The following is a 27,185-nucleotide window of genomic DNA, read 5'->3' on the forward strand; positions in this document are numbered from 1 at the left end:
ATAATTTGAGTCTGTTAATTCTGCATACACATAATTATTAATTTTTATAAACATGCTATTAAAAAGAGTAAAAGAAATGTTTTATATTCTAAAAAATTTAATTTAGGTAATTCTGTAAATGCAGCATAATTTGAGTGTTTTTTTTTCTTCTGATAATTTGAGTCTTTTAATTCTGCTGACACGTTATTAATTTTTGCATACATGCTATTAAAAAAAGTGAAAGTAATGTTCTGTGCTCAAAACTGCTAATCATGAAATTGAATAATTTGAGTCTGTTAATTCTGCATACACATAATTATTAATTTTTATAAACATGCTATTAAAAGGAGTAAAAGAAATGTTTTATATTCTAAAATTTAATTTAGGTAATTCTGTAAATGCAGCATAATTTGAGAGTTTTTTTTTTTGTTTTTTTTTCGAATTTGATAATACAGTTTGATATATATTGTATATTAATTATATAAGAACCTTATTGTGCCTTTAAAATTATTTTATAAGCTTTTGGAATATAAAATAGTTTGAATCGCGAAAAAAATGCATACCTCCCCTTTATCGGTTTTTGAGTGGATTTGTAAATAAATGTATAATTGGTCAAATATCTAAGATATTTTCGCTGATTTCATAAAGTTTTTTTAAAATTTTTTCTTGAGAAAATAACTTTTTTCCAAAATTTTGAGATAATTATTACCTGAATAATTTAATTACATTTGTTCTCTGAAAGATTTCTTGCTAATTCTTGCGTTTCGCAATTGTAGCACATTATATCAGTACTGATATGGTGTGTTCATTAATCAAAGTTTTCATCTTATTTTCGAGGGATGGTTGGGTTTTTTAAATTAAAAACTATTTGGTTCTCTTTGATGTACTTATCGTGAATTTCTTCCTTTGAGAACTCAAGAGTTGTTGAAAATAAAATTTACTTATTATGAAGACATTTGGCAGGATTAACAAAAGGAGAACAAAATTTAGTTCAGTTATGCTTCATTTTAGAGGATTTCTCCAATTGGTTTCATATTGTTATAAATCTGTGATGCTACTTCCCAGCATGGTAGGTTCAATCACAGGAAAGACCATTTTACGATCGGTTTTGTGAGATGTTGATCGGATATCGAATCAGTAATATCAGGGCTTGGCGACGAATTTACCGACTTTAGCGCCAAAATAAATAATAGTGAAATCTTCCAGAATGTTAGCAATTAAGACAATAGGAACCGAGATATGCCTGACTGGTCCAGAACCTTCTCTGCCCGCCTCCGGGAACTTCTATAAAAGGCAGGCAGTGCCAAGCCGAAATTAATCGTGGAAAGAATCAACGGCAGGTAGTAGGATCAGTCCGGCGAAGAGCAAGCGTTGTGTGGAGCTGAAGCATCTGCTGAATTGAGGTGTGTGCCGAGTTCTTGTATTTATTGTGGAAGCAGCATTGAGTCGTGTGTAGAGTAGCCAGTCGTGTAATTGTGAGTTGGCAGTTGGATACAGCTAAAGCGAGGATACAATGGTGAATTGAAGATGTTTGGAGAGACCATATAGTGAAGCTAAGTAGATTTCCTCCTTCTGCAGATTTCTGTCTGGCGGGTTTGTGTGCTGTGGTTGACATTACTACCAATTACTACTTATGGGCTACTGTTTGTTGTCGTGTGCTGCTGTGTATTGTGTGTGTTCGTCTCGGCTTATTAGTGTCTACGTGTTTAATAAACGTCGTCGTTGATTTCTATTGAGGCCGGCTGATTGTTTCTTCATCGACCGTCAAATCAGAAAAGAACCCCGGAAGAAAATCCGTAACAATATACAAATTATAAATAAAGACACTCGTAATGATAAAGAAGCCATTTTTATTTCTTAATCTTACAATTACAGATAAATTTTAGCTTTTATAGATTTGACAAAACAACTGGTTGTTGCCAAAATCCAAAAACTAATATAATAAATAGCACATGCCAGTGATTCACAAATTTTGGTATTTGAATTTCCATTACATTATTAAACGCAAAATCCTTATTTGAATTATAGAAATAAATTTCTAAATTTTAAATAATTCGAATGCATTGTTTATATTTGAGTGAAATATAACCAAATAAGAAGAAATTCTGTTCCCAACTATATAAATATGTGATTTCTAAAAAAATGTTGCTGGTGAAATGAATTTCGAAGAATAAAACAGTAAAATTCTTTCTGGCTGTTATAAAAATGCAGATTTTTATAAAAATATTCCAAATAGTAAGCCTAAATTTATCAAAAAGTATTGAATTATTGAGCCCAGATCTGAATGTGTAACGTTTGACAACGGATTCTAAAACCCTCCGCGCTTTTGCGCATGCGTTAGGATAGGTTTAATTCTTTAAAATAGGGGGGAGAGGAAAGATGAAAGGAGGTGATGTTTACATTTAAAAATAAAATAAATTCGGATTTTTCGCAGATTGAATTAAAATAATACCGTCAGAAACAACAAGATATTCACACGTGAAAAAAAATAGAACAAAAAAAATAATAAAAATAGGGCGAAAATCTAGGTCAAAGAATGACGAAGAATTCCAGAAATGTGTTCATCTTTCAACGACTCTCCCTTTAATGAGATAGAATCGTCGAAAAGTAGTCGTCTCGGAATACTGAAACGAACAGTAGGCATTTTTTTCAATCCACTTTTAAAATTGATGCTTTATTTCCATATTAACAGCATCTTTTTTACATTATATATTTGATTTTTTTTCATTTCATTTATTTTTGTCTTTGGGAATCACTGACATTTGCAACAGAAATACGAAAAAAAACTGCTACTCAAATTTCAGTTTTCTCTCTTATCTTAATCTCTATCTCTAACAATGCATCAGTTCCTGTCAAAGGTTCCCAATGCATGTATTTGCGATCATTTTTACCTCCTGGGACATTCAAACCATTAGGATTACTGCGACCGCAATCATTGTACCACCAACCACCCTTTTCCAAAGTTGTGCAAGGATTTGTCGCTTTGTCATTTTTTTTATCTTTCGTCGAAAATTTTATTTCGTTCGAAGTTTTCATTCCATCTCCTAAAAGGGAAATAAAATTTATAATGAAAAAAAGATAATCATCCATTCAAATATCTAAAAGACTGGTGTATTTTTAAGCGCAAGTAAATCTTTTAAAATAGAGGGTGGTTATAATTAAAATTCCACTTTGAAATGGTCATAAAAAGAAAACTACTGGACCTAATGTTATCAAACTTGGTAAGTCAACTAAACTAAACTAAATAAAATAAACTAAAGGAGGACATGGGAAGTTCTTTTCCGGCGAAAAATGTTCAAAAACTTACCACCAGGAGAGAAATGGCGCTGTATGTTGTTGTTGTAATATTGTTAGACAAAATAGGACATGAAGACATTGGTTTAAAATGTGTTTAATCGTTTCTGAAACGTGCTTGCAAAGCATGTTCAATGTGTGTTCTCTCAGAAAGCATTGCTTATGGGGATAATCTGAGCAAGTTGGCGGAGCTGAAAGATGTGATAAACCGACATGTGCGTAACATTCCTCCTGATATGCTAAGACTACTGTTCAGAATATAGTAATGCGATTTAACTTGCTTTCAGAAAATGGTGGACGCCACATGGAACAAGCTTCGTAGCGCGTTTTAGAAAGGATTAAACACAATTTAAACCGATGTCTTCCTTCATATTGTAGTGATCGTAGCGCCATCTTTCATCCATGTTATTCTAAAGCGCTACCTATTTACTTTCCCTAATACTATCTATGTTAATACTTCGCCCGGGGAATCCCCGTTCTATGTATACGTGCGCTAAGCAGTGATGTTCCGATAATTGTTAGTGAAATAAAGAGTTTATTTTTCTAATAGCGATGAAGTGCTTTATACAACACTCTGCATGAACATCACCACAATATCATATTTCGCTTAACAATATTGCATACAACGCCATTTCTCCCCTGGTGGTGAGTTTTGAACTTTTTTTTCGGTGGAAAAGAAATTCCCATGACATCCTTTAAACTATTACAAAGTCTGATAATATTTGGTCTTGAAGTTTTCCTTTTGTGACCATTTCAAAGTGGAACTTTAATTATAACCACCTTGTATATTAAGCCATATGTTAAAATCTAAACAAGTGATATCAAATGAATTTTTATTTTATACAAATAGTAAATATAAGGTAAATATCAATATTTTTAAATTTGTTCCTTGTGCTGAATAAAAATTTCCTTTATTGATAAGATCACGATTAGCGGGGTGAAAATGTTGACTTTTAAATGGTCATTGAATGCATTTTTCGTTGCCAATTTTTACTAAAGTGTGTCCCAAAACTACCGCAAGATTTGAATTTGCCACCATTTGTGTAGACAACTCGTGTGCTATCGTGTCGCCAAGTGTTGGCAGTCTTATTAAAAAAAACCAATTTGACAACTGACAGTTAAGGGTGAGTTTAAATGGAACGTTACACGATAGAACAACATATATTCATTGTTAGACAATATTTCAAAAATAATGAATCTGGTTGCCACAGTTCGAAAATTTGAGAACTGGTACTCCAGATCGCGTGATTTAACACCACTGGATTTCATTTTGAGATTATTTGAACCCAAGGATCTATGATAACAACCCCAAAGGCACGCGTGTATTGACGGAGGAAATTTAACGCTGCATCAAAGAAATTCAACCACATTTCTGCAAAACGGTCATGGAAAATTTCGACAAAAGAGTGCGTATGTGCCAGCAAAGCCGTGGAGACCATTTACGGTATGTGTTATTCCATATATAACCCTATCCTGTATACTTTGGATTCATATACCAATTTAAAGGAAAAACCACGTTTTTTTATTTAATTCAAATCTTATGTTAACACGTTGTTCTATCGTGTAACGCTCCATTTTCACTAACCCTAAACTATCAACTGTCAAATGGTTTTTTTAATAGGGTTTCCAAAACTTAACTGCACTAATGGTGGCAAATTCAAATCTTGCGTTAATTTTGGGACACCCTTGACATATAATTCAAATTAAAGCAGTAATGGAGATGATAATGCATTCCGTTATTAGAGATTGGAATCCCAAGAGCTGCATGAAAAAAAAGCCGTTTTTAATAATTAGAAGAAGAGCAAAGTCAAACAATAGTATTTTGATTTTCTTAACTATTGCCATCATTATCAATAAAATCTCAATCGAAGCCTCAGTTGTAATAATATAGAGTTCAACGCATTTGCTTCAGTCAAAACAGAATGTTTTATTTCGTTATATTTCATCTTCTTTTAGGGACCGCGGTGGCCTGGTGGTAGGGTTTCAGCATTAGAACCGGTGGGTTTCAGGTTCGAGACCCGATTCTACCGAAGAATAAGCGGGTCTGGTGCAAACTAAATCCATCGGGGTCAAACGTACTCCCGCTGGTGTGGTGTGGAAGCTTAGAGAGGGGGCGCCAGCTCAGGTGTGTCCTCGTCATCTGAGCGCGGCTCAAAATTACGAGGTCCGTCCCAAAATTTCTCTAGTGTAGGTTTAAAATGGGACGTTAGTATAACTTAAATTTTTTAAAAAATTATCTTTTAATTTACCAATAGAACTTATTTTTTAAATATTAACGGTATTGTAAGCAAAATGACAAAAGAATTTACAAAGAGTTGTTATTTTCGCTTATTTTTTCTTAAGTAAAGTGGGATTATAATATTTTACTTTTGTATTTAGTGGTTGTTTGAGAAAAAGAAAGAAAAAGAAAGCTTACCTGCTGTGCCATCATAACTTCCAATGTGCAACATGTAACCAGCATTTTCATCATCAATCCAGAATGTAGAATATGTGGCGTAGTGGTATTTCTTGTCAGCTGTTTTCATATCAAAACGGGCTATATAGTTATCTTGGTTGGACAAAGCAAATATGTACTCATTGCCTACAACGGAATTAAAGAAACATACAATCGATTATATACTAAACCTATAATAAATGCAATGACAAATCTCTGCCTATAATGGAATTAAAGAAACATACAATGTTTATAATGACACTTCTCTTTGCCTAGAATGGAATTAAAGAAATCTACAATGGAATGTCTACCTACTAAACTGACAATGATCACCATGACAACTTTCTTTGCCTACAATGGAATGAAAGAAATCTACAATGGAATGTTTACCTACTAAACTGACAATGATCACCATGACAACTTTCTTTGCCTACAATGGAATGAAAGAAATCTTCAATGGAATGTTTACCTACTAAACTGACAATGATCACCATGACAACTTTCTTTGCCTACAATGGAATGAAAGAAATCTTCAATGGAATGTCTACCTACTAAACTGACAATGATCACCATGACAACTTTCTTTGCCTACAATGGAATGAAAGAAATCTACAATGGAATGTTTACCTACTAAACTGACAATGATCACCATGACAACTTTCTTTGCCTACAATGGAATGAAAGAAATCTTCAATGGAATGTTTACCTACTAAACTGACAATGATCACCATGACAACTTTCTTTGCCTACAATGGAATGAAAGAAATCTTCAATGGAATGTTTACCTACTAAACTGACAATGATCACCATGACAACTTTCTTTGCCTACAATGGAATTAAAGAAAACTATTATGGATTGCCTACCCACTAAACATAGAATTATCATAATGGCAATTCTCTGTGCTTGCTACGGAATTAAAGAAACCCGAAATCGTTTGTCTGCTTATTAAACCTACAATGGGCATAATGGAATTTCTCTTTGCCTATAAGGGTATTGAAGAAACTTGCAATCGTTTGCCTACTTACTAAACCTACAATGGACCCCAAAATGGAGTTGATGAAGCTTTTCATTCTTATTATTAATGTTTTTTTAAATGTTTTTAACGTGGTGATGATGTATAAAGGAGATTTTGGAATAAAGAATAATTTTAAAAAAAAAACACCTTAGCTTGCAGAATTATAATATTTATTTTCCCTCATTTTTTTTATGCATGCTGTTATATTTGCCATCAATTTTGGATTGGTAATCGATGTCAAAATTAGATCTGTAATTACCTGCGAATAAATATTACGAGTATTTTTCTCATTATATGAATTAATATTTAAGATACAGGAGGTTTTTAAAATGCCGAGACAAACTTAGAGGGGGGAGGGGTTATATAGATCACGGAGGCAAACATATCTTCTGTTCAATAATGTATTGATATTCAGGAGGTGTTATATTAACACATTGCAAATGGTGCTCTGCGCGCTAAATGCACTCCAAAGGCCCGCATATTTTTGAACACTTTAGAAGCATGCATGGCAAGCAATAGGATGTATATATGCACATTTTTAATTTGCATTTGGTGTTATATTTACATAAAGTATTCTTAAATATCATTATATATTTTATACATGTATTTATTATATAAGATTTTTTAACTATTATTTATTTCACAGACTTGAATAATGCTTTAAAGTGTGATATTTGGTTAAGTATATTCCCTTGTGCAATGGTGTTCGGAACATTTTTCAGCAGTATATTATTTCAAGACATTAAGGACCACTCACAAATTTTCATTTCGCTATAACTTTCTTAATATTAAAGATAGGAAAATAAAACCAGTTAGCCAAATTAGTGACTCAAAAGACGAATAATTTTTGTATTGAATGTTTTTTGAGTATTGCAATGTCTTAGTGGCTGAAAAGTGATTTTTCAAGTCCTAATATCGACTGTTTCTAAAATCAATATTAGGTTGTTAGTTTATGTTGCCACATAGTAACTTAGATGTAAAGGAATCTATCTTTATCTTCCGGCTGCCGAGACGATTTGTTTCTATTGATATTTGAAGTTAACAAAAAAATCAGCTCAAATTAAACGAAGTACTAGATGAGATCTGGATATGGACATTTAAAATATAATGAATCCGTGTGAAAATCTTGCAATTTCGATGAGGATATATAAGGATTGCGATTTCAATGAGGATATATAATGTTTCTCTTTCACTAATAATGAAGAAAATGTCACTCACCAATCCAAAATTCTTCCGATATATTTCCAAATCCATATTTGTAATCGAACCAGTTTCGGTAAAAATCCATTTTGGTTGCAAAATTTCCTCTTCTTTGGATCACCTAAAATTGACAAATAACCTTTTAACAATTTGCCTAAACAATTCAAAAAAGCAATTACCTGAGTTTAAATTCTTATATAAAGAAGTTTTTAAATAGAGAAGACGTCTTACAAATATACCCACGTATATATAAATGACTAATACGTGATCAAAATTAAAACACCCCTACTCTGAGCTCTCTTTACAAAGAAATGTAAAGGCTCCAAAATTGTTAAACATACTATTCAAGACATTGGGAGACGGATTGCGCGAAAAAAAAAAATTCCAGAAATACCGACAGATGGCGCTGTACAACAGACGAGATGGAAGAATTTGAATACAAGACTCTACAATTCAAAAATATTGCTGCAAAAAAGAAAAATACCAATTTTTCAATAATACCAATTTAATAGTCCTGCTAATTAAAAAATAAAAAATAAAAGTAAGTTTCAACAATAGATAACATAGGTGACTTAAAATTCTGATTCATTGTTTCGTCAAATTTTAATAAAGGGATTTTTTTTCCCATAGTTGGAAATCAATGGTGAATTTCGTTTAATATCTGAATAGTTTACAAAGTGAAACAAATGTGAATTTGTTGTAATGTGAAAGTTAGGGGATGGACAGTTGCATTCTTTAAAACAAAGGCTACCCAGCAAAAATAACAGCGATGCTTTTGGAGCAGAAAATGTAAAATTATTTTCTGGAATACAAGATTATTCAGAAATCAGCACATAGTGGCAATTGTTTGAAATTTCTCACTTCAATAATGATAAAAAAATATAAATAAAACGATACCGTCCATCCACCCCCATCAGCGTCCATATCACAATACACTTCTAATGGTCTGCCCTCCAGAATGCGATGCTTGGGCCAGATGGTGTACACGCCACTTTCGTTGCCGCCCCTTTTCAGAACATCCGAGCAATCGACGGGATTCGGGTGAATAAGTATAACTTTTGTAACATTTCTGCTTTCATCTGTAAATACATGACAAATTTTTATTTCATTCTGTCTCCAGAAAAATATAAGTATCAAAATTTTGACTCAAATCTAAATTTCGAATAAAATATAAATAAATTCGTGTTGTCTGCATTTCACAAATATTTTGTCATCAGATATGAAAAATTTCTGCAATCGCATATCGAATTATTAGTTTTCTTAAACATGCTCTTCTATCAATAACTTTACATTCTTGTAAAAAAAACAACAACTCCCAAATAATATTCTTTGAAATAACAATAAAGGAAAAGTCATGTCAATGAAATTAATGGGTAATTAAGTCCAATAAATGAAAAGTCATGTCGATGAAATTAATGGGTAATTAAGTCTAATAAATGAAAAGTCATGTCAATGAAATTAATGGGTAATTAAGTCTAATAAATGAAAAGTCATGTCAATGAAATTAATGGGTAATTAAGTCTAATAAATGAAAAGAAATGCTTCTAAAAGAAATCTATTTCCTTAATAAAGCCTTTATTTTCAGCGTTATTACTTTATCAAAAAAACCTATTTTACTCAGCTGATTTTATGTTCCTTTCATTTTGATTTTTACTTTACTTCTCTAGTCTCTTACAGCAATTGCTTTCATTTTGAAAGTGAAATTTCCCTAGCGTATTCCTGAAACCTTTAAACTTTTTTAGATTTAGAATACATAAAAAGTGAGCTTATCACAACGTGTTTATCACGAACTTTTATTGCTAAGGCACTGTATTCGTCATACCAGTTACAACTCAATTCCACATAGAATAATTCATATCAGATTTGTTTTTGTCGATGTAAATACGCTTTCAAATTTTTTTTTTATTTAAATATTCGCAATAAAAGTGTTTTCTCATATCCTAGTAATCATTGAAGATTTTTTTACAGGAACATTACAAATCAAAATCCAAACAAACATTTCTTGTCTAAAGGAAAAATAGTTGTAAAATTCAGAGAAGATACATACCACAAGCCGAGTAATTCTTTTTGGCCTCTTCTATCAAAGTTGTCGCAATATCCAAATATCCCGCAACTCTTTCCTTAACACCGCATTCACTGGCATTTGATGAAACATTTTTGCTATCGTTTACTGCAATATAACCATGTATAAAGAGTTAATGTGTTCAACTGTTATTTACACAAAAATGAAACAATACATAAATTTTATTCTTTTTATTACATTTCTATTATTAAAAATTATGCTTTATTTCGGTTAAATAATAAGATTTCGTGAGAATATATTTCTCTTTAAAAAGTGGTAAATTTAGAATTTATTGGGCATTAACACGTTGCCGCAAATGACGGCTATAGCCGTTCGATTTTTGGCGACATGTGGGCAAATGACGACTACAGACGTCATTTGTTCTTGCAAGAGAAAAAAAAAATATCGGATGAGCAGATGACGGTTACAGCCATCGGGAGTTTACAAAGAAAAACAGAGACAAAATGTGATAATTTTCACTTCTAAGCATATTTCAGACGCTCAATTTCATATGGCAGTCATAAAAAAATTAAAGAAAAAAAAATATTTCTGTGCATGATCGTTAAATTAAAAATGTGAAGCAAAAGATTAATTGTGTTATCAAAAAATGATATCGACATTTTCTTTTTGAAGAAATTCCAAAATATTTTATTTGCGTCACTGTGATTGTTGATCTGTGGTCAGTGAATCATAGAACTTTTGAAACGCATACTATCAGGAATTCATCTTGGCAGAGAACAGATAACTATTTTATGATAAACTAAAACGCATGCTAAAATTTTTTTTCAATGATATTTTTTTACCTCATTTGCATAGATTCTTGATTAATTTTTTTCTTGGAACATAATAATTAATTTCATCTTTAAATCATTGTGCGATCTATGAAAAACAATATTATTCTTTCTGCTGATTCTGTTTGTTGTTATTATTGTTTGGGGCTTTTCCGTAAAATTGATTCCGTTTATAATAGGCGACACATTTTAAAAGACATCTCTGTAACAGAAAAAACTGTGAATATCAATATATTGGCAGTATCAGTAGAGATTGAACATATACTGACATACACTGATTGATACGCCTAAATTTTCTGTTAAAGAGGTGACATTTTAAAACAAAAACACAAATTCTTATTTTAGTTCCTGTTGAATACTCACTTTTAATTGTATATGAAATATCTTATATGATAAGAATAGGACTAATTCCAACTGAAGTATTTCATAATCCATTCGTAAGAAGATCGAGATTTTTGTTTTCAATTCATGCAATAATTTTTTTTTCTTTTAAGCAATTGTTTTCATCTTTTTCCTTCTATTAAAACTGCACATTTTTTAGTTATTCAAGATTTTTCAACATACTTTTTGTTCAATTGACACTTCTGTGTTACTCGGGTTTAATTATGCCATTTTACTAGATTTTCACTGTAAAATACAACAGATATAAACTCATAGTATCATTTTTTAACTTTTTGAATAGGCATTTAAAATTTCGATATTGGTAATTTTTATCTTGCATTGCAGGACAAAAATTGATTTCATAACCAATTTTCCAAAGACAATAGGTTACAATCAGCCTAAATTAAGATTCTTGCAATTTACATTTATGCCTCTTTGCGAAAAGAATTGATTGCATTTCATTCAATATTTACGAACTGTCATGGAGAAACAACTAATTAGTCTTCCTCTGAAATCAAAATTTGAGAGACATCCTTAACATTTTTACCGTTGTTCATACCCCAAAAAAAGCTCAAACATTACCAGCGCATTATTTGAAAAATGTAAACTACATTAGCCTACATGGTCGGTTGGGGCGACAACGTCATGATGTTTCCGAGTTCCGCGGTGTGGCAAAGTGGTCACGAGCATCTCCCCATCATAATTTGGAATAGTTATAATTTGCAAATTTGAAGGATTATTAAAATTATTAAAAAAATTATTTCATGACGAGCGCATAATGCTCTAACGTCATGAAATTTTGTAGAATTGTTAAATTAATATTTGTATGATATAATTATTAATGAAAAATGATATTTTGATTATTTGTGGGGAAATATAGAACTTTAATAGAAATCCAGAAATTTCACGCGTGGAACTTATCGTAGCTATCTAAACTCGAAACGAGCAGGACATTTTGAGAAATTTTAATCCACCATATTGGTAACAGATTTGGAAAATTCTCAGTCTTTTTACGGATGGAAGATTAATGTATATTGTCAATCTCAACCTTAGATCCTTTTCTAGTGCTGGGTACAGCAGGATCATATGCTGGCCGTTTAAGTAACTTGTTACGAATCTGGAGTAATTTTTTGATGTTCTTTCAATAAATTGCGAAACAGGTTCATCATGAAGAAGTTCCCTTCTGATGTATCAGGAGGGCATCAACAATTTTGATCATTTGTTTTGAAAAACTTGCAACTTCTTAATGTTTTAGGTGGAAGTGGATCCCCAAATTTGTTAGCCATACATCAACACAGGTCTTAAAGCTTTGCAGAGCAGAAGCTTGAGCCTAATAGAGAGCTAACTTCATTGAGCAATTCAGCTGCTGAGTTTGATACTTATAATTATATCTTTGGTGAGGGCAGTTTTAATATGATTATTAAAGGTTAACTTTGCGTCTAAAACTAACCCTAGGTATTTGTAATGACATTTTTTAACTTTTTACCGTGTGGAATCCAATCTTTTAATGTAATTCTTTTAAAAATCTTTTGATAAAATTATTTTAAGGTTGTTTCTATTCTACGATCGTCAATATTCTAACCATACGATTGGCGCAGTTTAGCCAAGGTTGGCTCTTGCGCCACTAAAAACACATAATCAACCAACCTAGGTATTTGTACTCATTTACCCAGGGGACAGGTTGGTTGAAAATTTAGATTATGTCAATCACAATTGACAAAACGTTTTGCAATTATGTATTATTATTGGATAATTTTCTGGCTACAGCGATATAAGGAAAGATCCACAGAAGAAATTAGAAAAGCATTTCTGATGCTTACCACAAGTTGGTTGAAGATCTTTGGCTTTAGAGATCGCCTCTTTGGCGAAATCTAAAGCTGCGAGATTCTTCTCTTTCTGTTCGCAGGCCGCTGCATTTGCTTCTGTTTTCTTGGTTATTAAAACAACAAAAAGAAGCAGGCTTAAAAGAATCTTTGCATTCCACCTGCAAAATAAATTGATGTAAAAGAGAATATCAGTTTGGATACATAACTATAAATTAAATTTACATTACACATTTTGTGTCATTCGAAAGCAGATTGGAATTTTTAATTCAAGCAAAGCAAGCATAATTAACTTTCGAATTCTATTTCTTTTGGAGGACTCGTAAAATAGCATTCGCTGGCACCACTTAAATTACTTTATGAGATAAGCGAATTATATATGTTAAAGACTCATTTAAAAACAACCCGATGTTACAGAAACTTTTAATCAGATGTCGTTAACATCTTTGTAATTGCTTTTGACTTTCCTAACTTATTTATTTTATCTTTGGGATAAAGTACACGCTCTGACGAAAAATATAGACAAAAAGCATAAAATACAATTCACAATAAAAATAAAAAATGGGATGAATTTTTTTTCATATGTGTATAATTATAAACGCTACATGAAACAAAGGTTAGAGTTAATTTGTTAGAAAAACAACAAATGCTTAGTTTAGAAAAATAGAAAATAATTATAGACATAATTATATTCTGTAATTATAGACAATACTTGCTTCATAGATTAATTTAAGGTTCAGGAACACAATTAAAAATATTAGTATTTAATTGCGTTTTCATTACTTTTAATTATTTCAAATACAAAGTTTTCTAATCTAAGTTTTGCACTATCTCTGGAGGCAATTCATGTCATGCTTAGTTTATTGCTGCTTTAAGGTCTTTGGTGAAAAATATTGACGTCCATTTTCATATATTTTTCGTGCTAGATGTCACCATGTATTCTCCATTGGGTTTAAGTTTGGACAAAAGGATGGCCAATCCATGACATTGATATCATTCATGTTGAGCCACATATTTTTCGAGTTAGACACATAAACAAACGTCCTGTCTTGTCGAAATACATAGTTTGTTCCTTTCAGCAAATCTTGTTGTGGAATAAAATGGTCTTCTAATATTTGCTGATACTCCTAGTTCATTTTCTTGCTACAAATTGCAAAAACGGTTTGTCCATTAAATCCAAAAATCCATCCCAAGTCATTACTTTTCCATCACTAAACCTTGTTGTTTACCGAAAAATTTTCTTGATTCACTTTTTAAATCATGCCAATAAAATTTATATCCATTTGACCCATCTATGTACCATTTTCACCATAAAATATTTTTTTGTTTAGTTTAATCGTCCAGTTTTGTGGTGTACTTTTAAGCACGGTTTCTTTACATTTTCTTGAGTTATTCGTTTAGACGCCAGTATTAATTTGTGTATGGTATTTTTGATACTCCAAATTTGAATATAATTTGTTACAATAACTTAATTTTTCTAGATACCATGCTTAGAATGATGCTGTCACTTCGCCTAGATGTTATTCCTTGTCCACCAGGGCTTTTCTTACTAGATCGCTTGTCGTCAATATGTAAAATTCCGTAAACATTTTTTGAATATCTCATTAAAATCTTGGATCTATTTTTTGTTTGATTACATTTTAAGTTTTTAATCCAACACTTTGATCCCCTCTTTCGAATTCTCTTTACCTGTAGACATTTTGCCGAATTCATAAAAATGTCGACTTGTCAGTCAAAAACCAGCCGAAGAACTATTTTAAACTAATAAAAGAGAAAGTAGACGATAAATACTTTCAAAAAATATAAATAAATTATCATTTGCTAATAATAAATCATAAGATATCTACATTTATGGGACAGACGATTTTTAATTTAAGAAAATTTCACACAGCTTTTACTTCTAATATTTTTACAAAAGAAAAAAAAAACATTAATAAAAAATATATCTAAGTAATTCCAGAAAATACATGAAATTTGTTTTTAGCTTGAGATGTCATTTTTAATTTGTTTATAATTTTGGGACAGTTATATGATGTATGATAATCTGAGATGGAATTAGATTTAGAAATCTTTGATGAAATATTTAACTGTAAATGTAAAAAAAATATCAATTTTCTTTTTATTTTCAAAAGATTATTGACTGATATTTTAGAATTTAAGTATCACTGGTATTTGCAGAATTGCTCTTGTCTCTTATTGCTTATCCATTTGATTTTTGATATGAAGTAGGATATTTTTCAATCATAAAATTATTTATAGCATTTCTACTGATTTTCCTTATATACATACAAATTTTCCATAATTTATCTCAACTTGATCATAAATTAAAATTTTATTTAGGTTTCTATTTTCCTGACATACGCCATTTCAAAGTCAATGGGTCTAGCTGACTTTTCAAATACATATTGCATTCCAGAACAAGAACAGGACACACTAGAACACTCTATTCAACTCAGTGGTGTAATTAGGACGGAACATTTCACTCACGTGTATTGACTAGGACAGCAAAATCATGGATTGTATTAGTTTATGAACTAGAGAGATTTTTTTTTACTTCCCATTAATTGATGTTTGTGGAATACTGATAAAAGCAACGCTGAATTAAAGAAAAGGTATTTACTCCTTTCCATTAACTATAAGAACATTTTTCATAAGAGCTTAACTATAAGAACATTTTTCATAAGAGCTTAACTATAAGAACATTTTTCATAAGAGCTTAACTATAAGAACATTTTTCATAAGAGCTTAACTATAAGAACATTTTTCATAAGAGCTTAACTATAAGAACATTTTTCGTAAGAAAACTGTAAGAACATTTTTCGTAAGAAAACTGTAAGAACATTTTTCGTAAGAAAACTGTAAGAACATTTTTCGTAAGAAAACTGTAAGAACATTTTTCGTAAGAAAACTGTAAGAACATTTTTCGTAAGAAAACTGTAAGAACATTTTTCGTAAGAAAACTGTAAGAACATTTTTCGTAAGAAAACTGTAAGAACATTTTTCGTAAGAAAACTGTAAGAACATTTTTCGTAAGAAAACTGTAAGAACATTTTTCGTAAGAAAACTGTAAGAACATTTTTCGTAAGAAAACTGTAAGAACATTTTTCGTAAGAAAACTGTAAGAACATTTTTCGTAAGAAAACTGTAAGAACATTTTTCGTAAGAAAACTGTAAGAACATTTTTCGTAAGAAAACTGTAAGAACATTTTTCGTAAGAAAACTGTAAGAGCATTTTTCGTAAGAAAACTATAAGAGCATTTTTCATAAGAAAACTATAAGAGCATTTTTCATAAGAAAACTATAAGAGCATTTTTCATAAGGACATAACTATAAGAGCATTTTTCATAAGGACATAACTATAAGAGCATTTTTCCTAAGGACATAACTATAAGAGCATTTTTCCTAAGGACATAACTATAAGAGCTATTTTCCTAAGTTCATAACTATAAGAGCATTTTTCCTAAGGACATAACTATAAGAGCATTTTTCCTAAGGACATAACTATAAGAGCATTTTTCCTAAGGACACAACTATAAGAGCATTTTTCCTAAGGACACAACTATAAGAGCATTTTTCCTAAGGACACAACTATAAGAGCATTTTTCCTAAGGACACAACTATAAGAGCATTTTTCCTAAGGACACAACTATAAGAGCATTTTTCCTAAGGACACAACTATAAGAGCATTTTTCCTAAGGACACAACTATAAGAGCATTTTTCCTAAGGACACAACTATAAGAGCATTTTTCCTAAGGACACAACTATAAGAGCATTTTTCCTAAGGACACAACTATAAGAGCATTTTTCATAAGAAAACTATAAGAGCATTTTTCCTAAGGACATAACTATAAAAGCATTTTTCCTAAGTTCATAATTATAAGAGCATTTTTCCTAAGGACACAACTATAAGAGCATTTTTCCTAAGGACATAACTATAAGAGCATTTTTCCTAAGGACACAACTATAAGAGCATTTTTCCTAAGGACACAACTATAAGAGCATTTTTCCTAAGGACACAACTATAAGAGCATTTTTCCTAAGGACACAACTATAAGAGCATTTTTCCTAAGGACACAACTATAAGAGCATTTTTCCTAAGGACACAACTATAAGAGCATTTTTCCTAAGGACATAACTATAAGAGCATTTTTCCTAAGGACATAACATAACTATAAGAGCATTTTTCCTAAGGACATAACATAACTATAAGAGCATTTTTCCTAAGAACATAACATAACTATAAGAGCGTTTTTTATAAAAAACATAACTATAAGAACATTTTTTATAAAAACATAACTATAAGAACATTTTTTGTCAAATAGAATCATGCTAACAAACGGTGATATGCAAGATAAAAGAATATTCTTAACTTACATATTTCTTTAGGAAAGAGTGTTTCCAACATACAGGGAAAAATCTTGTCCAAAACACACGAATAGCTTCTGTGCGTACGACTGACTACTCAACGTAGCATTTTTATATGAAAATCCATCTCTTTATCAAGCGATATATGTTGAAAAAGAGGTTGGAACTTTTAAAAAAGTTCCCATCCAGATGTTGATCTTCCATCTAAAAGCTTATCGATTGTGATAGGAAAGAAAGGGTTATCTTGTGAAAGACATATGGTAGCACTCAATTATCAATAGCCCGCCATGGAATTCGAAAGATTATCACGCAAATCAACTCTTTCCTCTCAAGGAGCAACTTCATAAGATAAGAGAATGAGTGGAAGATGATTTCGGGAAAACGAAAGTGAAACTTTTTCTCAGATTAATAAGATACGTATTTTTAACGTGTGAAAATATATTTTTATATGATATTTCAAGTTTTATTCTTGTTTCTCTTCTGAAGCAGGATTCTTTTCTTAAAATCTCAAAATGTCTTAAATATCTTCTACACTTCATCGACTACCAGTTAGTTCATCTTGAATATTTGGGTATTTAATTTCTGTTGAATGACTTATGTATATCTTTTTCGCGATTCCACTAACAATTTGTTTTTAAGCATCTATTTATGATGCATTAAAACCACATTATTTTAATAGCAATTCATCTGTACTACTTAGGCGTTAGTAAGCCTTTCTAATAGAATCAAATCGTAATGACATCATGGCGGCAATAAAAATGTGACTGTCTGCATGTAATTGCATGTTGTCTACTGTAGTATTGTAATCTTAATTTCAGATTTATAATATAAACTGCGGAGTTGATTTGCAGAATGTTGTTGTGTAGCTTTCAACAACGGTTTGAATAAAGGGACAATGAATAAGGGTTGAATTTCATATCAACAATGCGATCTCCTCTAAAAAACTGTCCAAATAATATATTTTAAAAATTATCAAAAATAGAAATATACTGTAATTAAAGAAATATACTGTAATTAAGTTGATATCGTTTGAAAAAAGACATAATTTTTAATTTCAAAATAGAGTAAAAAATCCATTTTGTGCGATAATATTCACGGTAGTTATCACAGAATAATATAAAAGTTTCACCTCTTTTTAATCATTTAAAATTTTTTTTAAATCTATCAAAGCTGGACATTCTTACACTCCAAAAGTATTTCAATTCAAAATTTGGTTAATTTAGCGACACAACCACACGAAAGTTTTTCCCAGTCCAGAACTGAAATCCAAACCACAAAATCAAAGACGGAGGCAGGAATTTTATGACAAGGTTCCAAGAGATCATCAAAGGAGGCTTCTCATTTTTATATTTAAACTATCACACATTTAGTTACATATTTAAATCAATGTAATTAAGTATTTATTAGCTAATTTATAATTTAATTATAATAATTATTTATACAAATTAACTATTTGTATGATATCGGAAACGATCAAACCACGATGAATAATTATTAACATGACTTCAACGACAATCTCCACTCAAATTTACTGCACTGACTGAATTCTGGGAGCAAATTTTTACATTATTTTTTAAACTTTCATAACGAAATTAAATAATAAAAACAAGTGAAGATAATTATTTGACATATATTTATCTTGATTATCGTAAGATATATTAAAATTATGTTAATTAATTGGATATAATACGCAGTGAAATCAAATAAAACGTTAAGGAACTTTACAAAATCAAATTTCATCAAAATTGTTTACAAAGTATTTATTATAGTTATTTTAAGTGAAGTAAATATATATTTAAATTAAAATTATTTCTAAATAAAAAGTAGAATATTAGTACCAAATTTGTGGATTAAAGAGTATTTTTCAAAGAATAATTTGTCTAATAAATTTAAAAATTAATTTTAAATATAATATTATTAAATGTTATGTAATGTAAATATTTTTATAAATTAAAAGTTTTTATTTTTCAATTCCCCAAATTAAATTAATTGTACGTTCTTTTAAATGCAAGAATTATAGTGAACAACCGGAGAAGTGTTCATATGCTGTATGATTCATGCGAATTTCTTTAAAAATGTTCTAACTGTTCTAAAATATTCTCATTCTAATATTCTAATTGTTTAAAAAGGGTTTTTCATAACTTTGAAATTTATTAAAAGGTAGCAATAGAAAATTTTTAATTTGAAAGTATAAATTACAGTATTAAAATAAAATTAGAAAAAATATTTTAATAAAAATTTCTAAACATCAAAGTTCCAGAAAAAATAGTTTTAATTATATATACTTATTAGTATTACTTTTCTTTAGGAAATTACCTTTAAATTTAATAAACCTTCTCTTTTGAAATTCCGAAGTTACGATGACAGTAAATCGCTTCCTCATTCAAAGTATATTTCATATCGTAAGAACAATAAGATCTTCTTTGAATGTAAATATAACATAAACCGAATTTCCTTTAAAAAATTATTTTTTCTTTATAGTTAAGAATAAGAATACTACATATGTCTTAAATGATAAAATTAAACTAAAAAAGGTAACATTTAATCCCATACTTGTTTAAAACTATGCACAGTTTGATAGTTTCGGTTTAAGTCGGTTAAATGTTAATAGAATTCTTCGCATGTTTTGTAATTCATCGAAATATTTTTTAGAATTTAACAAAAGGTTTTAAATTTTATAATGAAAAAATATATACATGAAAGAATACAGAAATTGATAAAAAAAATTCTTTTATCTCAAATGTATACAATAATTATGAATTACAAAAAGATTATAATGCAAAAACTAAAAGGAATTACATTTTCAGATACTTAAAAAAAATGGTGATCTGTTATAGTATTTGAATCTTCTTTTTGGAAATATCAGACGAAAGGCTTTTTAATGAACAAATATAAAAAAAGCATATTGGCTAATCCGTAGTTGAATTTGGCTCGACATTTGATAGGTATTTAGATTATAACTGTTGATTCTGTGTACTGAATTTTATCTATATAGCTCTCTTAGTTTTCTAATTATTGTGCCAATTTATATTCGAACAGCCGGGCAAATGAATTTTTCTGGATAGATTATATTCAAAATTTGACAGAAATACGCGAATTTGGTGTAAAGACCACATACGAAATCTCAACTCAAAGACACTTTGAGCTAGATGTTTATCTTTATCAGAGACAGGCGAACATTTTTCAAAAATGTGTTTTTCGAATTCAAAGAGTTCTAAAACGCGATGATTCATTTAAATCTCGAGTTGACGATTACTATACTTTTTTCTATACTATGTATGCGAGAAAGTAACTGGTAACAATCAACGTCTTATTAGATCTCTTTGAAACTAAACGGAAACGTCTAAAAAAATGTACTTGTGACTCCATCATTAGCATCGAAAGAGACCCAAACCGATGAAAAATCAACTTTTTTCACTATGAACTAGAAAGGATAATTATCGGTAAATATCATAATCAAAATCTGTTAGTAGACATTTAGCAGACGATTCCTTGTCAGATATTTTATAACTGCTACCATTTTTATTTTGTTAAAATATTATTAAAAAGTTAAAAGCAAACGATTTTTTCTTTGATAAACATATTTTGTTAATATCAATTCGTTTATATTTTGTATAATAGCTGATAATCAATTGTAAACCTTCTGGAATCTGGCAATGTTTGTAAGATGCGCGGTTATGTTGAAAGAATAAACAAGCCGATGGAATTCTAAATTGCTTGGAGTATTATTTTAGTTTTAAGAATTTAAGATGCTCTGCAAGCTATAGTTTGAAGCTTAAGAAAACGGTTAGTTTTCTAGAAAGCATGTAAAAATAGAGACTTAATTAATAAAGAAATCGAATTCTGTCACTGCTCTCCTGTAATTACTAGATAATTCAATTATCAATTACTAGATAAATCAATTATAAATGAATGATCTGTTACTAGAAAATTCAAATGCGGGAATAGCAACAACAACAACAAAAAACTAAATTAAAAACTCAATTACTCTATCTTCGCAAAGAATCATATAAGAGAAACCTTGTATAGCTCCTAAGAATCGAAGTAATACTCGACAACGGTATTCATATCAAAATAGTCAAGAAATTTAAAAGCAATACAGTCGCAGTAAACTTCCCATAAGAAAATTACACAGTTTGAATTCTGCAAAAAATATATAATAATTCTTTTCTACAAGACAAAATTAGGTCAATTATGATTAAGTAACAACTTCCTAAATGAATCGTGTATGGTTTAGAGCCCCAAACAACTAAGAGGAAAAGATAGAAAGAGGTTTAGAATGCAAGATCGGGAACATTAAAGACAAATTTTTAAGTCCACATAACAGAACACTGGTAATACTCATTGGGTTTTTTTCGACTCTCTCCCTCCAGCTTCTTTACAAGCAACTTAAGAATAAAAGCACAATTTAAGAACGTCAAAATTCCTGGTTAAATTAGAAATCGCGCAGATCTCAAATTCTTTAGCTTTATAAAGATGCACAAAATGTTATTCACCAGAACATATTACTAAAAATTGTGGCGCCAAGCAGCAATATTACAACTTCTGCGATGGCCATCATAAAACGGATGAAAGCGATAATCATCTGTTGTGCATAAGTGGAGAGATACAAATACTACAGACTTCATAGGAATATACCCCCCTCCCCGCTAATCATCCTCCATTGATTCAAAATCACCATTCTTCGCAGCCAAATTTAAAATTCTAACCATGAATATGTTTCATTAAAAGTTAAAAATATTATTTATTTTGTATTTCGCTAAACCTGAATGGATTTCCATTTCCAATAAACTGACCATCATTCAAATTAATATCCCTAGAGCTGATTTCACAGCTTCTGCCCTTCTGGACACGTACAAAAAATATCACCCGATTTTTTTTCTGGTTCAAGAACCATATACAGATGGGTGATAAAATAATACGAACACCCATGAAAAAGGTATGGCCCGCTTCAAAGAAGCAGAACATGCATGTCCCCTTGCACTCAAGACTACCACCCAGTGGTTATGAAAAGTAAGGCGTCAGTCGCTAAACATCAGTCATAGATGCTGCACGCATTTACCGTACTTTGAAAAATTCAATGACTGACTTGCCAAGCTCGATAAAGGCATGATTATGGGAATGCGGTAAGCTGATTGCTTGGAAGTGATGAAAAAGACGATTATTTGGGGGAAGCGCAAAAAAAGTACTATATCAGCCTTTATGACAGCGTATCTGAAATGTAGTTATGCGGCATCTACGAAGCAGATCAGTCACACGGAAAAAAAGCTGAGTGAGATAAAAGAATGTTGACTCATATAGTAGCCCAAAAGTGCTCGCAATCTTTATTCCAGATAACGTCTGGGATAAATAGTTCAACCCCTCGGAGCCCTCATTTCAGTAAAAACTGTCCAAGGGGAACTTCATGCTTCGATCATTTATGGAAGAAATATAATTCTTAAAACATTGGCAACATTGTGCCATGTTTTTCAGCGACGCAAGTGGTGTAAAACATATAGAAACTGGACTCCACAACAGTGGCAAAAAAATCATGTGATATGATGAATCAACGTTCGCCTTATTTCTGACAACTGGACACGCTTATGTGTGGAGAACGCCCACATAAGCATTTTATTCTGATTGCTTCTTGCCGACTATGAAGCATGAAGGTGGTTGGTTCCCTTAAGATATGGGGTGCAATATCTTGTTGTGGACTTGAGCTTTTTATTACTCTATATGGAAAGGTTACAGCTGCTCACTATGTTGATATTCTGGGGGATAAGAGCCTTTTTTTCTATACTTTTCTCCCGAAGAATGCCCACTTTATCAAGACAACGCTCTTATCCACACTGCCCAAATCGTCCAAAAATGGTTTGAAGAGCATGAAGAGGAAGTAGGACATCCTACTTGGTCCCTCCAGTCTTCTGATTTAAACATTATTGAACATTTGTGAGGATATTTGGAGTCAGAAGTCCATGCTCCTCCATCATCTACGCTTTAGAAATTGCCTTTATCTAAACTATCTGGTAGGAAACTGCCACTATCTAATAAAGCAAAAGGAACCATAGTCAACCGAGATCTTTCTCTATACCAATCTTCTATTCAGATTAAGAAGGAATTACAACTGTCTTGTTCGAGTAGAACTGTGCGTAATGTAATTTTAAAATTTTCACATGTAAAATATATCAAAATAAGAAAACATTCTCCACTAACGAAACTACAAATGATTAATTGTGTAGAAAGGGCGAGACAGCAGAGAGTCCTTGGAAATATATGGAATAATGGAACAACATTGTTATGCAAATTTTCTCAGATGAAAAGATAATTTGGATGGACCTATTGGCTTTCTTCATTATTGACCTGATTTACGTCTTGAATGAACAATGTTTTCTAAACGCCAAGTCGGCAGTGGTAGTGTTATGATTTGGGGAAGATTTGCTTGTAATTTGCTAGTAACTCCGATAGCCGCTTTGAAAACAATATATGCCTCTGACGGATTTCAAGACATGCTTGCTGAAAAATTATTGCCAGAAGCTCCTCTCATAAAAAGTGAGTATTATATTTTTCAACGAGATAATCCATCTATCCATGTGTCATCTAGAAAGTCTTTGTTTCAAGGAAATGAAGTAGAATTATTGGACTGATTCTCAAAAAGCCGCGACTTGAAACCAACGGAAAATTTGTGGAGTGTAATGACTTATGATATTTATGTAAAAAGGCATTGTTACTACAATAAATGGGTAACAATATAGGATCGAAAATTCATTGAAAAAATATTGTTTCGATCTCTTTTAGAAATGAATTGTGGATTTGACAGTCAGGTTCCCAAAGTGGTTCAGGTGGACCCCCAGGGGTCCATAGGAGACCACACGAGGGTCCACGTAGACGTGAAAAGAAAACAGGGGTTCACACCTTGTAAGTGGGGGTCCACGAAAAATTTTCTGGTTTTCATAATAAAGAACAAAAATTTTGGCTTGGATTTACCTATCAACGTAGGCAGGTAGCATCATTCACTAGGTAGGTACTCAAAAATATTCGAGACTCAGTTTAAACACAGAATTGAATAGAACAATAGATAATAGTACATGTGAGGAAGAGTGGGAAATTGCGAGAAAATTTTTGATAGCATTTCCCTCGTCATAACTTGTCAAAAGAAGTTTTAGTGCCGTTACCAACCTGTTAACAAAAAAAAAGGAGCAGATTGAACATCACAGAACGGGGAGATTTGAGATGACTTCTTACAAAACTGAAGCCAAATATTGATAATTTGCTGTCAATTCATCAAGTACATCTGTCTCATTAAAAGTAGGACTATTTTTTATTGTTGATTTACATTTCAGAGTTCATTGTTGATTTTTTTTTGGTCAATTGTTGATTGTTTGTAATGATAAACGTTTATAATTTTGCATAACCACAAGTATTATTTTAATAAATAGGACACAAGAAAATGTGCTACTTTTTTTTCTTCTTAACAGCCCCAATTTAGGGTTATATTTTTTTGGAGTTTTGGGAATATAGTAGAAATGTAGCAGCAAGGGGCCTACCAAAAATAGTAAAACTTTGAAAGTGGTCCACGAGAAAAAAAAGTTAGGGAACCTCTGCTCTATAATACACCTACCATGCCAGAGAATGCCTTACATGACATTGGCGTAGAATAGTTATGAAATATAAACTATTTGCATGAATTTAGCATTTTTACTAAATCTATCGTGTCATCCCTGGCTATTAATCTCCCGAGTGTACAATCCTCTTAATGACGTTGTCAATGATACTAACATGGAAAGTGATGGAAAGAGTACTGCGCATGATTAATTTCGACACTGTTCCAGATTAATAAGGAATCAAATGTACAATCTCAGCCAAACAAGAAACGAATCAAGAAGATAAATTAAGTTCTAGACTGAACAGCGAAAACTATTTTTTTTTTTCATCCCAAGGACTTAACCAAACTGAAAGTATTAATGTGCACTCCGTCAAAAAAGTGCTAAGACATTGCGTTTTATTAGAAACTAATTAAACTCACAACAAATTTGTGCCAATTGCTGTAGAAGAACGTTCTTTATAAGAAAATGGAATTTTTCGTCACATAAGGGATTATCTCCATATTGAAATTTACTCGATTATTTTAAGCATCAAAATTAAATATCGAATATGTGTCTGAATTCTCCAGATTAAGAGCTCCAATACATACAATAATTTGTAATTTGAATTTCAAATGATATGACCCCCCTTTTTTTCAATATATTTCAAGTTAAAAGAAATATTTGATGATAATTTTTAATTTACATTATATAGCTCCGAAAGCAAAATTATGCATTTAAATATGTGCCAATCTATTTTATGTTATTACTTAATATTTTAAATTTTTTTGGATAGAAATGCATAAAAGTCTTGATGCTAATCGAAGGAGCAAAACTTAAAACAGCACATATTCCAGACTTTAAGTATTTCCATTACACAATTTTTAATATATGCAACAATAGCCAAACGCTTTTCATAACATGAATTTCGTTGTTTTGGGGAAAAAGTCGTCTCTCTTCTGCAAAAGGATTTTCTGGCAGGAATTTAAAAAAAAAGAAAAAAAAAAAAAAAGCGATAAATTGGAACGGAAAACAAAGTATATTTTTCAACGTTATCTTTTGATATTCCTTTCCTTTTAAAAATAAATGTTAAGATGAAGGAAGGGGGGGGGAATCGGTATGTGTTAATATTCTATTTCGGTTACATTTGAAAGAAAATTTCGTTTGGGGCAAATGGAAGTCGACTGAAATTTAAGAAATTTGTGAGATCTTTAATGAAAAAAGCACAGAAACAAAATTTTGTGCAACAACATTGTTAGATTTTATATACTTAATTTCATGTATCTTGGAAGCGGCTTTAACGATTTGGATCAAATTTTATATTTAAATAAGGTTTTGCTTTTTAAGTTTATCTATATAGGTGTCTTTCTTGAAAAAAACCCCACGATTTTACACTCAAAAGAAACATTTTTTATAACTATTAGAATTAGTATATTCAACTTCCGCTTTTAAGTGTGGTCAGCGCAGTATAGTAATCAGGATAATATAAATGACTCATGCGTTGCGGGTCCCCTATTCGAGTCGCCCTTTTTGCTTTATTTATGTATTTATATTTGATATTCTTGCTCTTTTTAAGTTTTATCTATATAGATGTCTTTCCTAATAAAATCGCTATTTTAAACACACACACACACACACACACACACACACACACACACACACACACACACACACACACACACACACACACACACACACACACACACTCACTCACCATTTTTATGCTCATGATTTTTCTTATACCTAACTGTTAAAGCCTTTTTTATTAGTTCTCATGCTGGCAATGTCATACAGCGCCCTCTTGGACCCGATTTAGCATGGTAAAACTGAGTGATGCTTCAAAATATACGTAATAATCAATAAACTGTAAGAAGCCCGGTGGCGTAGTGGTAACGCTTCGCTCCCATCGCGCAGGTCCGAGGTTCGCTCCTCGGGGTGGGCAAGATCGACTCAGCTTTTCATCCCTTCAGTGGGTCGATAAATTGAGGACAAACCATGCTTGGGAACTAAATACTGTGGTTTCCGAGATTAGGCTGATCACCTAACCGGGACGTATGCTTGCACCCCAGGGCCTTCAGTCAAGAAAGCAGATATGGGCACTGTAAGCCTGGGCCCATAAGGGCAGTCGTGCCACTGAGTTTAGTTCAGATAAACTGTAAAATGAATACTGTGATATAGCAGATTGTTGCGAACAACACGTTAAACTAAGTGCACTCATGTTTTTTTTTTTAATTTATTTAAATGACCAGTTCACATACCGGTAAGATTGAAAAATATTCA

General features: G+C 31.2%; 1 protein-coding gene across 1 annotated transcript; it reads right to left on the minus strand.

The window, feature by feature from the left end:
• Nucleotides 1–1,815: 1,815 nt before the first annotated feature.
• Nucleotides 1,816–17,479, minus strand: LOC129957374 (techylectin-5A-like). Its single transcript, XM_056069665.1, has 7 exons — nucleotides 17,356–17,479; nucleotides 12,978–13,141; nucleotides 9,971–10,093; nucleotides 8,821–9,002; nucleotides 7,942–8,044; nucleotides 5,690–5,854; nucleotides 1,816–3,023 (listed from the first exon to the last, which is right to left on the minus strand). Coding segments are annotated over exons 1-7 (990 nt in total). The 5' UTR covers nucleotides 17,358–17,479; the 3' UTR covers nucleotides 1,816–2,772.
• Between the last annotated feature and the right edge of the window lie 9,706 nt (nucleotides 17,480–27,185).

The sequence above is a fragment of the Argiope bruennichi genome, chromosome 11 (assembly GCF_947563725.1).
Source record: "Argiope bruennichi chromosome 11, qqArgBrue1.1, whole genome shotgun sequence".
Taxonomy (NCBI): domain Eukaryota; kingdom Metazoa; phylum Arthropoda; class Arachnida; order Araneae; family Araneidae; genus Argiope; species Argiope bruennichi.

Excerpts from the sequence above, each read along its gene's own strand:
- LOC129957374 (XM_056069665.1), bottom strand. Across the intron at positions 10,094-12,977 it reads AGATCTTCAACCAACTTGTG|TAAACGATAGCAAAAATGTT; the intron begins GTAAGCATCAGA and ends GTTATATTGCAG. Across the intron at positions 9,003-9,970 it reads AAAGAATTACTCGGCTTGTG|ATGAAAGCAGAAATGTTACA; the intron begins GTATGTATCTTC and ends ATGTATTTACAG.